The 16,893-nt window shown below is 41.7% G+C and overlaps 1 protein-coding gene across 1 annotated transcript in view; it reads left to right on the forward strand.

Moving 5' to 3' along the window:
* The window catches only part of ARNTL (aryl hydrocarbon receptor nuclear translocator like), a 545,416-nt gene that overhangs the window by 141,833 nt on the left and 386,690 nt on the right, over positions 1–16,893 (forward strand). The window contains exon 6 of the mRNA XM_044059187.1: positions 10,456–10,613. Coding sequence (XP_043915122.1) covers positions 10,456–10,613 — 158 coding nt within the window. The remainder of the gene's footprint in view (positions 1–10,455; positions 10,614–16,893) is intronic.

Below are 16,893 nucleotides of genomic sequence, written 5' to 3' on the forward strand. Positions count from 1 at the left end.
GAAGAGTAGTCGGCATAAAAATACTGCCACATTACTCCGAAGAAAGGTATAAATAGTTTTATTTTTCCTTGTGCAGTTTTTATACAGCTGTTAATATTTTTTTCTTAGATTTTTGTTGTATGTTATTCGTAGAAGTGTTTCACTGCAATCACAATTCACTTTGTGAGATCTTTAAAATACTCAAAAAAAAAAAAAAAAAAAAAAACCTTCTAGGAATTGTTATATATATTTGGGAGCTGTCCCCTGTACCTGCTAGAGTTCAATATATTTGGGAGCTGTCCCCTGTACCTGCTAGAGTTCAAATGGTCAATCAAGTAATCCATCACTTAAAACTTCTACCTAATCAGATTGTATTGCTAAGACTGTAAGTAGCTGTTTTTTATCACTGCTGTGATTGTAATGTAATTACTGTAAATAGCTTGTTTATATATTTTTATTGCTTACTTTATTTGTTACACCTTGCTGTATAATCTTTATACTTGAATGCTATATTTTGTACTTTATTGGAGCTTTTCTCCCTGGGTCTCTGCTGAAAAAGGGTATGTGCCCAGCTAGACTAACCCGGTCAACAAATGTAAAATAAATAATAAATAAATAAAATAAAAAAATGCAAAAAAAGAAAAAAATGCAAGTGATCTAATCTAAATCAAAAAGTATATCAGGAAACAAATGTTGCCAGATGGAAATGAAAATGACTTTAATATATATATAACAAAGGTAGAAAATGGTAAGCATTTTTTTCAAAAGTAATCAAACAGACTTTTCAGGTTGCTTTGAAAGTTAAAAATTTAAAGCACTATTGTATGTTTCTTGTTTAGTCATTTAGTTCCATCTGAGTCTTCATGACCTAAGGGACTTCAACACACTGGGTCTGATTATCAACAACTGCTTTTTTAGTTTCCTTCAAATTTATATTAATGACTTCAGCAATGTTAGCTTTCTAGCTTGGCATCTTTTGCCTTTGCTCTTTTCCAACATTGATGTCATCTCTAGTGAATCCCACCTTTGCATTACATGGCCAAAGTATATGACTTTCTATCACTCTTCTCCCTCCCCTTGCCTAGCTCCTCAATTCCATAGCCACTTATAGATCACCAGTCAGCTGGATCTGTGTTGGGGCTGTGGTCATCCTGGCTCTATGCCACAGCTGGATAGTGTGCATGTATTCTGACCTTCCAGTGAACAGTCTAGGTTTACTTCCTTGAGTATTGTAGCAAGCCAGTTTTGCACTTTCTGCTCTCACATCAGCAGATTCTTCAACTCTTCCTCACTTTGTCCCCCCAGAGTGGTATCGTCTGCGTATGAGAGACTGTTAATATTTCTTCTAGCAATTTTAATTCCTGCATTTAATTTGTCAACCCCAGCATTTCATTTATCTACAGTGTATACATTGCATAAGTATAACAACAGTATACAGATTGCTCTGGAGGCAAATAAGGAAGAACTTTAACATGATTCCTCTAAGAATGTCCAGAGTTTAACATCCATGCAGTCTGTGGATTTAGAGTAGTCAGTAAGTCAAGCAAATATTTTTTGAAACTCCCTTGCTTTCACTATTATCTAGTGGATGTTTGCAGTTTGATCTCTGGTGCCTTTGCCCCTTCTAAAACCTTGTACATCTGGCATTTAATGGTCCATGTGTTGCTGGAATTTAGCTTGCAGGATCCTGAGCATTATCTTGCTAGCATGTGAATCAAGTGCAGTTGTTTGGTAACTTGCCTTTTTTTTTTTTTTTTTTTTGAACGGCATATAATCTGACCTTTTCTAGTCTAGAAGCCACTCTCGTGTTTCACAAAATTGTTTATATTTCTGACTGCAGAGTACTCTGATTTCAGTATTGCCCATCTGGTAATATCCATATGTAAAGCCATATCATAGGGAGTTGATAGTGTTTACAATGACCAGTGCATTCCTTTAAGAAAAAAAAAGAGGTTAGTGACTAATCCCAAACATGTACGTCTTATCTGCAGTCTGAGACTGATAACTCCACTGTGGCATTTATGCATCCCTTGGACCATCAGTCTGTTTCCTCTGGATCATCTGGCATTCCCCCTCACCATTTTTGCCCAGGAACCTCACATATCCCTTAAGAACATACATCTGGGCGAATCATGATTTATCTTATCAGTGTGTGAGGGAGGCATACACCAAGTATTGGTGCAAGAAGTTGTTTGGTCTCTTATGGATGTCTGACCTTATGGATTTTTCTCCCAAAAGTAAGTCTTGTGAGAGTCCAAAAAAAAAAAATGTGCATAATAGGAAAAAAAATACTTCTCTCCTCCTCCTACTCCCTCTGTTCCAAAGGGATCACGGGATGACTGGTTTAATTTTATAGAGGGCCTTTTCAAAGGGATGCAATCATTTAAATTTTCTTTTCTGGCTTCTTCTACCTCTGTGAGAAGGCTTTCTGATAATGTAAACTTGAAAGGCACCTTTCAGATATCTTCCCCAGCTGCTTGTGAGTTTGAATTGGAGGCTCTCCTAATGAGGAAATCTCTTGGAGACACCAACTTTAAATGAACAATTTTGTAAGTGTTAAGGAAAGAAGGTATCAGAGTCACAAAAGAAATATGAGCTCCTTAGCATGGACTCTCAAAAGTCTGTAGCCATGTCAACAATTTTAGGGGCTTTAGCGGTTGCCTTCACTGCAGCATCAGTTCACAGTGATTCTCAGCCCCTTCTAAAAAACTAGAAAGATTTTACAAGTACCATGTTTACACAAGCTTGTACACAAGAATCCTGTAGAAGACCCTACAGTACTTTCTTGGATGGGAACAGAAGTTCTAAATCCTTTTCCTCATCCAGTTCTTTTCCAAATTATAAGGATAACCTTGCTTTTGAGAGGTTTGGAAGAAAGGTCTATGTATCATCCACTTTGGCTTTCAGAGCAATACTCTGCTAAACACACATTAAAATGCTTTTAAATGTGTTCTTGCTAATGTGTAGCCATCTTTAGCTATTCTTCCCAGTTTAGAGGCTAAATCTAATTTGCTGGAAGTGGTTAATACTGCTTCCTTTGTCACTAATCACTGTGTGTAATTGTGCTTACAAAGCTGTTGACAGTGTTTCCAGATCTGCTGCTACTGGAGCTGTTACGCATAGACATGCCTGGGTGAGACTACAGACTTGCCAAAAGTGAAGGCTCCACTTTCAAATGCCCCCTTGATACAAATGTGTTTGTTGGAAGTTCCTTAGTTGAGGTACTAAAAAGCTAGAAGAGAATGTTAAGCACCTGTTTTTATCCATCTCCCATTCCATAGTGCTAAAGTACTTTTCTCTCTCTAGCCCAGGATCTTTCTTTTGAAATCCATTTAAATGTACCCAACAAAAGTCTTCCAGGAATCAGTATAAGAAAAAAATGGGAAGGAAACACAAAAATGAAAGATCCCCCTTTCAAATGAAAAAACTAGCTGAATTCATAAAGGTACCACAACTTGTACACACTGTCACAGTTCCTTTTTGCTCTTTAGCAAGCACCTTTACATGGTACTGCATGGTCCTTTGACACGAGGGCCAGCAGCACCATGAAGGGCTAGCCTAGCACCAAACTCAAATGAGGCATTCTGGGGGGAGAGGCATATGCTTATTAGTCATGTGTTGTTTCCACACAACTGCCCCCAGGAAAGCATGTACACACCTGAGTGATTCAAGACTCGACTGCATTAATCAACATGGTCTTCCCCAGCATGTTGTGGTAGCAAACACTGCCAAAAGCCATGGTCAACCCCCAAGCATGAACGTGACAACTAGACACCAGATCTTACTTTGTAAAAGTGCCATAATGGCACCAACATCAAAATGGGGATTGGGGGTCTGGGTAACCATCAGAAACATGAGATTAATATTCAAAAGTGCTATAACAGCACCAGCATTGCTATGGGGATTAGATGTGCAAAGATGCACACACTACAATACCATACTGATACCAACATTATTGTTATGGGGACCTGGGGTGGGGTGGGGTATACTAGATTACCAGGGCTTACTATACTTGGCAGTGATTCTAACCATAGTGTAGGGATCGGGTAGATGAGGGGAACCACTAAACACCAGAGATTCACCTTTAAAATGCCATAATAGCATGAAAATTATTACGGGGACTTGGGGATGGGAGATGCACTAGAGACCAAGGAATACTCTATAAAATGCCCTAATGCACAGAGCAGCATAACTGGGATAGGGAGGGAACCACAAAACACAGTCTAAAGTGCCATAATGGCACCAACAGTAGTAGAAATATCGTGGGGTGGGGGCGAGCCACTGGAAACCAGGAGTAAAGTAAATTTATGTAATGGCAGACTTCTTGAGCATAATGGGGTGATGAGGGGAAGCTCCAGACCACCAGGGATGACTCTCTAATGTGCCATAATGTCACAGACATTGTAACGGGGGTAAGAAGATCCACTAGACTATCAGAGCCTAATACGTACATGCTGTAATAGCACTGAAGTATTACAGAGCGAGGTGGACCATTTGAGGGTAGGGACATACTGTGGTGTGCGGGTGTATGTATTGGTGTATTTGTGTACATTTGTGAGAGAGCGCAAGTGTGGGGATGATTCCACTGTCTATATGAGCAGCAGGTTGCTACCGCGACATGCAGCTCAGCTATGATCTGCACATTGTGGTGGTAACTGCAGTTCAGGAGAAGTGCAAATTAACCAATAATGAGGTTCTACCTTGTTGTGGTTGTGAATTGCATATGGGCATGTCACTCTGGAAGGGTACAGCTTGTGCTAGGAACTTTAATGAATTCCTGAGGATGACTTTAAAGAGTCTCATTTCAGACACTTGCACTTAAATTTCAAGGAAATAATATCCCTAATAAAAGCTCTCAAAGCTCTAAATCAGCTGAAGATACCTGAACCACTATTAGTGATAACCGTCAACACTAAAATAATCTGGTATAGAAACATAGGTGGGGTGCGACAAGATCTTATCCCCTCTGCAGTGTAGCAATGACTGCCTGGGAATTGGCAATTTGTTTCAGTTCAGTATACTCTAACTCTGCTGGCAGTCTGCATTGGAGAGTACAATAGCAGATCCAGAACGGACCTTCATGAGTGGTTGCTAACTCCGAGGTCTTCCAGGAGATAGTCTGCCTGTGGGGTACTTCCCAAGTAGATCTGTTCACCTTCTATCTCAGACAACTAAACCAGTTCTGTTCCAGGACACCTTGCAAAAAGGCATGAAAACAAAAGTATTTTCATTTTTCTGGATAGGAATGTTCCTTTATGCTTTCCCCTTTTACTCTGATATTTAAAGTCCTTCTAAAAATCAAGGAGAATTTAACAAAGATATTTCTGGTGACTCCCTTTTGGCTCAGACAACATCAGTTCTCCCTTCTTGTGCGTCTGTCTAGAGGCAGCTACCAAAACCTCCCATACACAGTGTGCTTTCATTACACAGGGCAAGGGATCCCTCATCCAACCCCACATTCACTATATCCATCTGACTGTATGGATGATGGGTTTTTGATCCAATTTGGGCACTTTTTTTTTTGTGAGGATGTGCCTTGTGTTGCTGGAAGGCAGGAAACCTGGTATAAGGAAATCATACTTCACCAAATGGAAAAGAATTTCTTATTGATACCATAACAGAAAAAAAAATCTGTCAAATCAGGGCTTCTCTGGTTCTTCAGCACCTGTGTGAATTACTCATTTCAGGCCTAGCATACACTTCTATTAAAGTATACCCTTTGACCATTTTTGCTAGTCTGCCACATGATTTCCACCACCCCTCCACTCAATTCCAATGTTCCCATTTTTTGAATGGGATGTTATATATATTAGGCCACCTAGAATACAAGTGACCCCTTCCTAAGATCAGCATTTTGTCATAGAGAATTTAACTGTCTCTTTCTGATGCTGCACCCAGTTCTCTAAAATTTCTAACTTGGAAGACTGTTTTGCTCATTGCTCGAACCTTTGCTAGATAGGCATCTGAATTACAGGCAGTTGTGTCAATTCAGCCATTCTTGATCTTCCATAAGGACAGGGTCAGTCTTGGAACCAACCCTTCCTGTTTGTCCAACATGGTTTCCAAATTTATACTAAACCAGAGTATTTGTCTGTCTGTGTTCTACCTGAAGCAAGAAACATTCTTCACACTTTGGATGTCCACAGATGGCTAATGTTTTACTTGGATAAAACTAAAGATTTTAGAAAATCTACCCAACTTTTTTTTTTTCCTATGATGGTAACGAAAAGGGACTGACTGTAGCCAAGTAAACCATTTGTAGGTGGCTTTTGAAAGCTGTTCAGTTTTGTTACTGAAGCAATGGCAAGCGTATCCTCAGAATGTCAAGGCTCATTCTTCTAGAGCTGTGGCCATTTTTGAGGCTTTTTGGAAAGGGATGATCCCTCAATCCATTCTAGATGCAGTTACTTGGTCCTCACTGCACATTTTCACTAAACACTACAAGCATGACTCAGTTTCTAGAGCTAGAGCAGGTTTTGCTGGAGCTTTTGTGTAGGGAATCCTAGACTCTGGCCCTTCTTCATCCATCATCTCGTACTGAGCTTTGGCAGTTTTCCAATATAGTTATGGCTACTGCAACAGTGCTCTAATGAAGACGTAGTACAGTTGTGAAGTTAACTTGACATAACAGTAAATGTTTGAATAAATTGGTGTTGCAGTACTAGCACCCTGTTTCATTTTTTCCTGGCTGGGGTGAGGTGTCCTTTTCTCCTTCCCCTCTCCTGACATGACATAACTTGTTTAGAGCTTTAGGCTTCAGCCTCCCTGTTTGTGGCAAGAAAGCTCAGTTTTGGTGTGCCTGCACATCCCTCTTGTACAAACATATGTTATTGTGATAGGGGCAAACATACAGTGTGCAAGGATGGAACTTGAAGCTTTGTAGACTGGCCAGGCATCGCAGTGTCATTGACAAGATGCACCCCATATAGTTTTAGCTACTACAACAGTGATCTATTAAAACATTTACTGTTATGGTAACTTAACTTACACAACTGTACTTTCTACTTCATTGTCATGGGAAGGAAATTTGAGGACCAAGAAGCACCCAATTGTGGGACTATCAAGAAGTGAGTTTTGATTTCTCTACAACTCCCTCCACAGAAGACTTCTGTTTTGGGGGAGATTCTCAGGCTGATGAAGTCCTCTATGGAGTGGCCTATTGCTGCTTTGCCTTCTCCTCAGAAAAGTCACTGTGTGGTCAGATGGATTGAGGAGCTCTGGATCATCTCTTCTTCATGGATGCTTTCCTCAGGGATGCAGATCTTACAGCATGGAAGCATTTAAAAAAAATGCAGGTGCCCTTTCTAAGCTCCAGCGGAGTGAAGTGGAGCAAGATTCTGGTCAGACATAGCAGGCCAGCCTCTTGCATGAGCTCTTCTGTCACTTTAAGCCCCAGAGTTGACAGCAGCCTCCCAAATAACCCTCTGGCGAGGTGTCCAAGACTTTAGATCCATCCATCCACTACCCCTTTTTCCCATTTTGCACATGGGGTTGGGGTGTCACTTCAACAGTGACAATCATCTGGAACTTAGGCTCCCACTGCCTTGTGACTAGTCCTGCCGTGACTTTTTTTTCATACCACACACTTGCATGCACACTCATAAGTATGGCCAGTTTAGACTGTAGAAGTCCACCTTCTGCATGCCTTTGGAATATGGGAGGAAACCAGAGTACCCAGGGAAACCCATGCGAATACATGGAGGACATGCAGACTCCACACAGAAGGCACCCCAGTTGAGAATCAAAATAGAGAACTTCTTGCTGTGAGGCAACAATGCTATCTGCTGTGCCACTGTACTGCCACCGTGTCCAAGACTTTAGATACAATGGTCAATAAGATGTTCCTCTCTACTACTTTGTGGCTTAGGTCCATCAGGTGTGTCTTGGTCTATTCAGTTTCCAGTTTTTTCATACTGGATCAGCAGTAGGGAAGCTGGGAGTGCTGTCTGCCTCTGGGATCGAAGAAGATCTGGCTGTGTCCCCTATAACAGTTTTTGCAGTAAATTTCCATGTGACCTGGAAGTCTGCATTGAAATGTTTTTTTTTTCTCCCCCTGATAATCTCTAATAAAAAAATGAACACGGATATTAAGTCACATGTAAGGGCATTGAAGCTATCATCCCATATGTAGTGGCAGACAAACTGTATGATGTCCTCAACCTTTTCTGCTTCTTCCAGGTCAGACCAATTGTCTAAGAAATAGAAGCCTCCTCACAGAATGTGGAGGGACCCAAGCAATTTGCAGTCTTACTTCCCCTCATGCTTCCATTTGAGGCCCAAAAAAGTACAGATCCTCCATGACAGCAGTCACAGCCCATATTAATGTTTAGGACTAACCAAATTCACCCAGACAGGGGGTAACCACCAGAAGGGATTTCTGGGTAGTATAATTTGCCACAATAGACCAAATCCTAGAATCCCTAGGTCCTCATTGGAAGGCTTTCAATCCAGGACTGAATATGTCTTCTGTTCAGTTGATGGGACTGGTCCAGGCTACTTCTCAAAGGGATAGTTAAGATAGCCCCTTCTTTGGAAAGAAGCCAAGGGCTTTACTGCTTCCTCATCTTTATTTTGAAGCAAATGGGAGACTTGCTTCTAATCCTTGACCTTCCCTTTTTCATCAAGCACATCAGTCCATCATGCTCCTTGTGGTGCCTTTCCAGCATGTCATGCCTTTAGTATCACAGGGACCTTTGATGGTATCACCAGACTTGATTACCACCTTTTTGAAAATCATTGTCTTGAGTCCACACAGAAGATTGTTTCAGTTTGCTCTGTGTGAGCACTGTTTTCGTTTTAAAGTGTTTCCATTCGGTCTCTCTCCTCTGCATCAAGACAGTTTGCCTAGGTGTTGGTCATTGTGGCAGACACATTGTAAGAAAAGAGCTTTCAGTGTTTCTTTCCTTGGATGACTCTTGGTGGCCCTATTTTGGGAATTGTTGGTAGTTTCCCCTGGCTTTACCTACTTTCATGGTAGTAGACTATGGGTGGTCTCTGTAAACTGAGAGAAGTTGTCTGTGAGGCTAGCTCAGCAGATTCCTGACACCAGGCTTGATTCATTCTGGTCTTATTTTGCATTGAGTCTTCCTTTCCTGCAGCAGAAGCCATTTCATAATCCTCACAATGGCTGCTTTGCTGGCACATCAGGAGCCCACCTTAAATATTCTGATCCAGAGGAAGACGCCCCCCAAGAAAAGTGTCTGTGTATTATTATATTAACCAGTTATAACTGCTCTGAAGATTCTGAAGAATGAAACCAGACCAGAGCCACTCTGAAACAAGTGGGGCAACCAGTTTGTGGTGTAGTACATAGCTAGACAGGGTATCATGTGCTTATACCCATGTACAGAGAGGCAAGGCATATCTGGCTGTGAACCACAGACAAATATCACTATTACAACAGTCTTCTCAGGGAGTGCCCCGGAGATAAACCTGTTAATCACTGATGAGATCATGGTCCAACCCTTTTCTGTTCAGTCCTGCAGGGTAAAGCAGAGTCGTTTTCTCCCTCTTTTGACAGGAAGGGTACATGTATGCATTGCTACTGTTTTTTGATTTTCACCCCCTAATCATGTGACACCAGTGACCCAGCTTTCGAAGTAAACTTTACTTATATGAAGCTTAGCTGAGGAAGCAAGAATTGAGGTTCTTTGGGGGCATTTTTCTTCAACTGGAGTTGAAGGGAGTCTGTTGAATATGCCTGCATTGGCTTGCTGTACCCTTTTTCAGAGTGGAAAGTGGGCAGCCTTGTAGTGAACATCAGTTGGAGTTCATATGTTGCATCCTACTGTAATACAGTGTACCAGGGAAGGGTAGATTATGTGCAAGAAGCAAGCATTTCTCCTTCTGCAAAGATTGCTGCCAGTTCAGGCCATCTTGACTGCAGTTTAGGTGGAAAGTGGGATTAAGTATTCAGAGCATAGCTGGCAGAAGTGGCCAAAATGGTTAATTACAAGAATAAATTAATAAACTTAATTGTTTGATTAAAAATTATGAGTGCAACAGAAAAAAGTTTGAATGCTCCATAACTGATTTCCTTTTTACCTAGCTTTTACACATTAAAGTCTTTGACATTCTTTCCTCTTGGCCTGCGTTTCCATAATTTTTGCAAGCAAGATTTTTAAAGTGTTATACATGATATCACTTTATGGAATGCATAGTGGGAGAACAGCATGAGGCATTTATCTGTAAACTGAGACTTAAACTGTCTGAAAAATCACACTGAACTAAAGCAAATGTTTTTTAAAAGTAGCAGTTCCGATATAACTAGTAAGAATATCATTAAAGCATTCAGGACAAAATAACTGAGTACGATGCAAAGCAGGTTCAGTGCAAACAAAGCTCTAATTTTCATGTGTTTAAAAAATTGCAAGATTCTATCTTCAGTGCACAAGTGAACATAATCTGTTGCAATTAAATTTGTAACAGTATATCTGCAGAGGTCTACTTAATTGCATAATTTTGATTTTATTTTAGAGAGGCACACAGTCAGATTGAAAAACGACGCCGAGATAAAATGAACAGTTTCATTGATGAACTGGCGTCTCTGGTTCCAACATGCAATGCAATGTCTAGAAAGCTGGATAAACTCACTGTGCTGAGAATGGCAGTTCAGCATATGAAAACATTAAGAGGTAAGAATTCTATTTTTAAATACTTTACAGCCCTTTTTATGTGCTATGTATAAGAATCAGAAATGAGTTGGTGGTTTTCTTTCTGCACAAATTTACCAGAGCACACTGGTCCTAAATCCAGTAGTAACAAATCTGTTGTGAGGAAACAAGACATTTGCCCTAGGGTCTTGGCAAGAATCCTTCCAACTGGGACTGGGATTCAAGCTTTGAGCACTGAAGACAGAAAGTTACAACTGTAGCAGTGTAGTAAAATTCTTAAACCCACCTGAAAGAAAACTTGAACTCAGTTTTTTGCATTTATACTGCTGTACATAATTGAAAGTGATCTGGAAATCACCATCTCCATAGTTCAGAGTGCCATTGCACAAAGAAAGTGAAAGCCCTATCTGCTGTATCCGAGTGTCTTAAACTTGAGCACTGGAGGAACAAGCCTGGTTGAGAGGATGAGTAACCATCCTGGGGGAAATCTCTTTGCCAGAGTCCTCAAGCTGGAGGGCTGAAAGCAGTCCTTATGTAGATAGACTCAGGAGTATGAGCCCAGCCAATGAATGCAAAAAATCCCAGCAGCCGTCTTAGTTCCTTACTCTCCCAAGGTCGGTCCCAGTTCAGGAAGCAAGCTAAACTTGTAAGCCAGAAGTAAAGGGGGATCATGAGTTGTGGCCGAGTTGTCAGAACACTGACTGTTGCTCAATAACAAGAATAGAAGAAAATGACCTGCAAATATTATAACTGTGTATGTGTATGGATATGCAATCACATATGCATTTGTTTGTTTTGTGCAATATCTGTATAAGCCATTGAGCCATGCCAAGCATTCGTGTTTATGAATAAATTTAAAAGAAAACTAGTATCATGCCAAGCATTCATGTTTATGAATAAATTTAAAAGAACACTAGTATCATAAAATAAAAAGTGAGAATAAAAGGATATAAAAAAGTTAAAGCATAGTATACCAGTTGTAGGTGAGTGTGGACAAGAGACACTGTCAGCATCAAGTGAGACATAGTCTGTAATAGTAGTAGAAGCTTTAACAGGAGGGCCTTTATTGGGGATAGAGTGAGAACTAGTACTGGATAAGTTAGGGTTGGATGGAGAGGAGGGAGGTATGACCGAGTGATGGGGAAAATGTGTAAGGAATAAATTTAAGGGAGACCATAGTGCTGGTAGGATGATGTGCTAGATCTGGGCTGCAACTAGTATAGTAAACTAAAGTAGACATTTTGTAATGCGGAGGTTTTGTTAGATGCTGTGAAGACTGCTGAGAAGTGGTGGACTTCAGATATGAAGTGATGGAAGAAAGGACACTGGTGTCCTTCCATTTCAGTGTTGTAGTATTGTTAACTTGAGAGATCCCCTGCCAAGGGTGGCCTAGCATCTGGCTAGTATATAAAAACCTTTAGGTTATTGATACGCTGTACATCACACATATGCTCCCCATGCAAGCCTTAATGCATAAAGGTGGTGTCCGGACATATCATTCTTGGAACTTCTTTGCAACCAGTCCAAATGTCATCATTGATCTTCTGTTGATCTGATCACCCAAGTCATTGCTGGTTACCTAGCCATTCAGATAAGTGCCATGTTTTTTTTTACTTCTTTTTGCTTTTAGCATTTGTGTTGTTGTGGGGTTTCATGTTATCCAGAAAGGATAAATGCTAGTGTGGGAGAACGATTCCCCATAAAGACCATCACAAGCAGTGCTTGTTTTCTTAAGGAGCTTCTCATAACCATACATCCTGTACTGTTTGTCAGGCTTTTATATGAAAGACCTTGCATAGTTGTCTTTCTTTTCTTGCCATTTATCTTGAAAACCAGCATGTAAAGCTCTTAGCAAAAGGATGCTATGGAGGTTACTTCCCGACCTGAGGGTAAGATGTCTTTGAAGAAGGCCAAAAAAGTCTGGTCAAATTCTTCAGCTGTGCCTCCTCCACCAGACGTCTGTCTTGAGGCTGGTGAAGGCCCAGAGGATTGTCTGGTTTCTAGGCTGGAATCCTGTGCCACGACTGGTTTGGAGACCGGCATGGATCCGGCTTCTCGCACATCCTCAGAGATCTTGCAGATGTCCGCTTCAGATGTGCAGGGGGACCTGCGACTGATTATCACTGAAGGGCCTAGGGGAGGTCCTCAGATACTGGTTAGGGAGGAAGTTCTGACTACAATTATTGAGTGTAGGCTGGCATTGGAGCCTTCTACTTTTCATAAGGTGAACGTCCCTTTAAAAAAGAAGCAGAAGATAAAACATTTCTTCTACTCCCAAGGACCCTCAAAGTGAATGGCAGAATTTTGCACAGGGTTTGTTCTATGCTCTTATGGCCTTGAAGCCTCCTCGGGGGCCTCTGTCCCAGATCCTGCTTGATCCCATTCCCCCCTCAAAAGCTCTAATGATGAGGATTCCTCTGAAGAGGAAGAGGATTCTGATGAGGAATCCCTGGCCTGTTCTACCAATATTCCTTCCCCTTTGGATTATGGCTCTGAGGAAGAGGAGTTTGCTTGTCCTGAATCTCTTTTTGAGGAGATTTTCTTTGGGGATACCATTGTCAGGATGACAGAATTCTTTTAAGGGGATTATTCCCAAGTTTCTGATGTGCAGAGGCGATATGAGCTCCTTCAGATGGAATCTCCTAGGCCCTCTGCTGTTCCTACTGTTTTGGCTGCTTTATTGAATGCCTTTTCTTCTGCATCTCAGGCCCCATACTGTCAGCCCCTTGCTCCTAAAAAAATGGATAGGTTTTGTAAAGTGCACGATGACTGCAAATTCCTTTATAAGTGTCCATCTGCTGACCCTTCGCTAGTTTCTGTGGCATTCTGTCAAACGTCTTCCTTCTGGACTATGGAAAGGCTGGGTAAAAAGGTTTGTACGTCAGCCACTCTAGCCTTACGGGCTGTTAATTATCAGTCTCATATGACCAGATGCATTTTGGCTCTCCTTTCTCAGGCTTGACAGGTTATTTCTGACGTTCCTGATTCTAAGGAAAGACTTCTGCATGGTCTCTGGTAGGGACTTCTTCCCAGGTAGTGTCATTCCATTAAATGTAGTTGTGATGCAGCAGATTCTTCATCTAGGGCTGCTGCTTCTCGTTGTGCATTAAGAAGATACTCCTGACCGTGGTTTCAACTTCTGCCTGATGATATTAAGGCTAAGCTGATGGATGCTCCTCTGGACAACAGATGTTTGGTGCTGCTGTATCTGATTTGTTCAAGTCCATGCAGGAGAAAGGCAAGGAGTTACAGGATCTGAAACATAGTTTTCCTGTGCCAAAGTTCCTGAGAAACTAATAAACCAGCCTTTGTTAGACGGCAATCTTGTCCTCCTCCTAAAGGCAAGAAGGGTGGTAGGAGGGTTACCCAGCTAAGTCTACACAGACCCCTCCTGCTCAGAAGCCTTCCTTTCCTGATAAACCAGGTGCTGCCTGACTCCGATTTTTCCCAGCCACATTCCTGTCGCACATTATCTTTTTGTCTCTTCCTGTGGTTAAGCATAACCCAGGATTCATGGGTTCTTTCCATTATTCACCAAGTGTATTTCATGGTTTGGAAATCTCTTCCCTTCCCCCTCATGGGCCTTCCTCAGCCACCTCAAGACCATTTCAGCTGTTTTCCAGAGGTGCTTGAGGGTGTTTTGATTCGGGGAACTATTCAAGAGGTTCCAGCTGCTCAAGGGGGAAGGGGTTATATTCCTGAATGTTTTTGGTACCAAAGAAAGAGGGCAGTTGGAGACCCATTCTGGATCTTCTCACCTGAATACTTTTCTGAAGGTTCCTTCCTTTTGAATGTTGTGCCTTCAGACTTTGTTTCCTCTTCTGCTTCCTCAGGCTTTTATGGTTTCTTTGGATCTCAAGAATGCTTAACTCCATATCCCTGTTCATCCCCTTTCAGGAAGTTTTTATGGTTCTCTGATGCTTCCTGGCATTTTCAGTTCTATGCTTTGCCATTTGGCCTCTCTACTGCCCCAAGAGTATTCACCAAATGCCTAGCTCCTGTGACTGCTTTTTGCAGGATCAAAGACATTTGGGTCTTTCCTTATTTAGAGGACCTGCATATTCAAGCTTCCTCTCCAGAGATTCTTTTACAACACCTTCAGTGGGTCATCACTCTGTTGCAAAGTCTGGTGTTCACTGTAAATTTTCAAAAGTCCTTCCTGTCTCCGTCACATGATCATGTTTTTCTGTGATGCAGGATCCAGACTGTTCCTATGCTAGCATATCTGCCTCCTGCCAAGGCTTTGCCTCTGGTTTCCTTTTTTCAGTCCCTTTTTCCCATGGCCCTAATTTCAGCCAGGGAATTTTTAAGGGCTCTAGGATTCATGCCATCCACCATCCTTATGCTACCCTTCGCCAAATTGCACATGAGAAAGCTTCAGTGGTATCTAAAGTCAGTTTGGCTTCAGCATGCTCATTTTAGAGTTTCCACTTCCTCTTCTTACATGTCTAAAGTTGGAATTTTAGTGGTGGATTCACCAAACTGACTTTGAATCCAGACCTTCTCTTTCAACCCCCACTTTCTTCTTAGGAGTTAGTCACAGACTTCTCATACAGAGGGTTGGGAACTTCCTTTGGAAACCTAAAGGTGCAAGGCTTTTGGTCTCTTCAGCAGCAGAAAGAATATATCGGTATCAAGGAGATGTGAGATCTTCTGTTGGCACACACTGCTTTTCATCCTCTGTTTTCTACAGGGCCCCTAAAGATCTTTACAGACAACACTACAGTGATGTGGTACATCAGCAAACAAGGGGGGACAATTTCCTATCTACTTTGCACATTGGAACTCCAGATTTGAGAGTTAGTAATTAAGTACCAAGTCATACTTCAGGCAGTGTACATTCTTTCAAGTCAGAAATTTGTGGCAGACTCCCTGATCAGGTCCCGAACACAGTCTCACAAATGGATGCTTCACAGGGATGTGTTTTCTGGACATTATCCAACACTGGGGAATTCCTCAAGTAGATCTTTACCTCCCCTCTGAACTGGCAACTTCCTCTATTTTGTGATAGGACTCCATGTCCTCTGGACTTGGAAGATGGGCACCCTATCGGTTTCATAGATGGGGATGGTTCTTTATGCTTTCCATCCCCTTTCTCTCATTCCAGAAGTGTGCAAGATTAAACAGGATGCTCTCAAAATCTTGCTGGTGACTCCCTTTTGGCCTAGGCAGCATTGGTTTCCTCTTTTTCTGCACTTAGCCAAGGGCAATCATCACAAGTTACCTCACAGGGTGGATCTTTTCTCACACGACAGGGGATCTCTCATCCATCCCCACCTGTCCACACTTCAACTGACACAGTGGGTAATAGGATTTTGATTCCCTATAGGCACCTTTGTTCTGAGGACATGCTTCAGGTTCTGCAGAAGGCCAGGAAACCCACTGCTAGGAAATCCTACTTGTCCAAATGGAAGAGGTTTTGTGTTTGGTGTCTTTCTTGTAACCTGGTCCCACTTAGTGTGAATGTTCCTTTGGTTCATTCTTATTTGTGTGAATTGCTCAATGCTGGGTTGGCATGCTCTTCTATAAAGGCCTACCTTTCAGCTATTTCTGCTTGTCTGCCTTTAACTCCTCTTTTGGCCTCTAGGTTAGAGGCCAAGCAGTTTCTTAAAGGTGAGGCCAAGCAGTTTCTTAAAGGTGTCCTTCATTAGATCTCCCAGGAAACCTGTTCCTCCTTCCTGGGATCTTAATTTTGTTATGAAGAAATTGACTCTGGCTTTTGAGGCTTCAGCTTTCTTACAGCATTGTTCCTGGAAGACTGTTCTTTTGTTGCTTACTTTTGCCAGATGGGTGTCTGAGCTGCAGCAGTTTCTTAAAGGTGTCCTTCATTAGATCTCCCAGGAAACCTGTTCCTCCTTCCTGGGATCTTAATTTTGTTATGAAGAAATTGACTCTGGCTTCTTTTGAGGCTTCAGCTTTCTTACAGCATTGTTCCTGGAAGACTGTTCTTTTGTTGCTTACTTTTGCCAGATGGGTGTCTGAGCTGCAAGCCTTTATGGCTGTTCCTCCTTTTTACTTTTTCATAAGGACAGTGTGTTTCTTGATACCAATCCTTTTATGCCTAAGGTGGTGAATGAGTTGTCTATTAATCAGGCTATTAATTTGCCCACCTTTTTTCCTTTCTCCGCGATCTGCTTGTGAGAAGGTGTTACACACCTTGAATGTGCATAGACAAGTCATTTGGACAAAACTAAAGATTGTAGAAAATCTGATCAGCTTTTTGTTTGTTTTCTTACTAGATCATTAGGTTTGGCGGATTCCAAGCAGACTATTTCCTCTTGGATTCCTAAAGCCTTTCTTT

Source organism: Protopterus annectens, chromosome 17.part0 (genome assembly GCF_019279795.1).
Source record: "Protopterus annectens isolate FY-2018-M chromosome 17.part0, PAN1.0, whole genome shotgun sequence".
NCBI classification, from domain to species: domain Eukaryota; kingdom Metazoa; phylum Chordata; order Ceratodontiformes; family Protopteridae; genus Protopterus; species Protopterus annectens.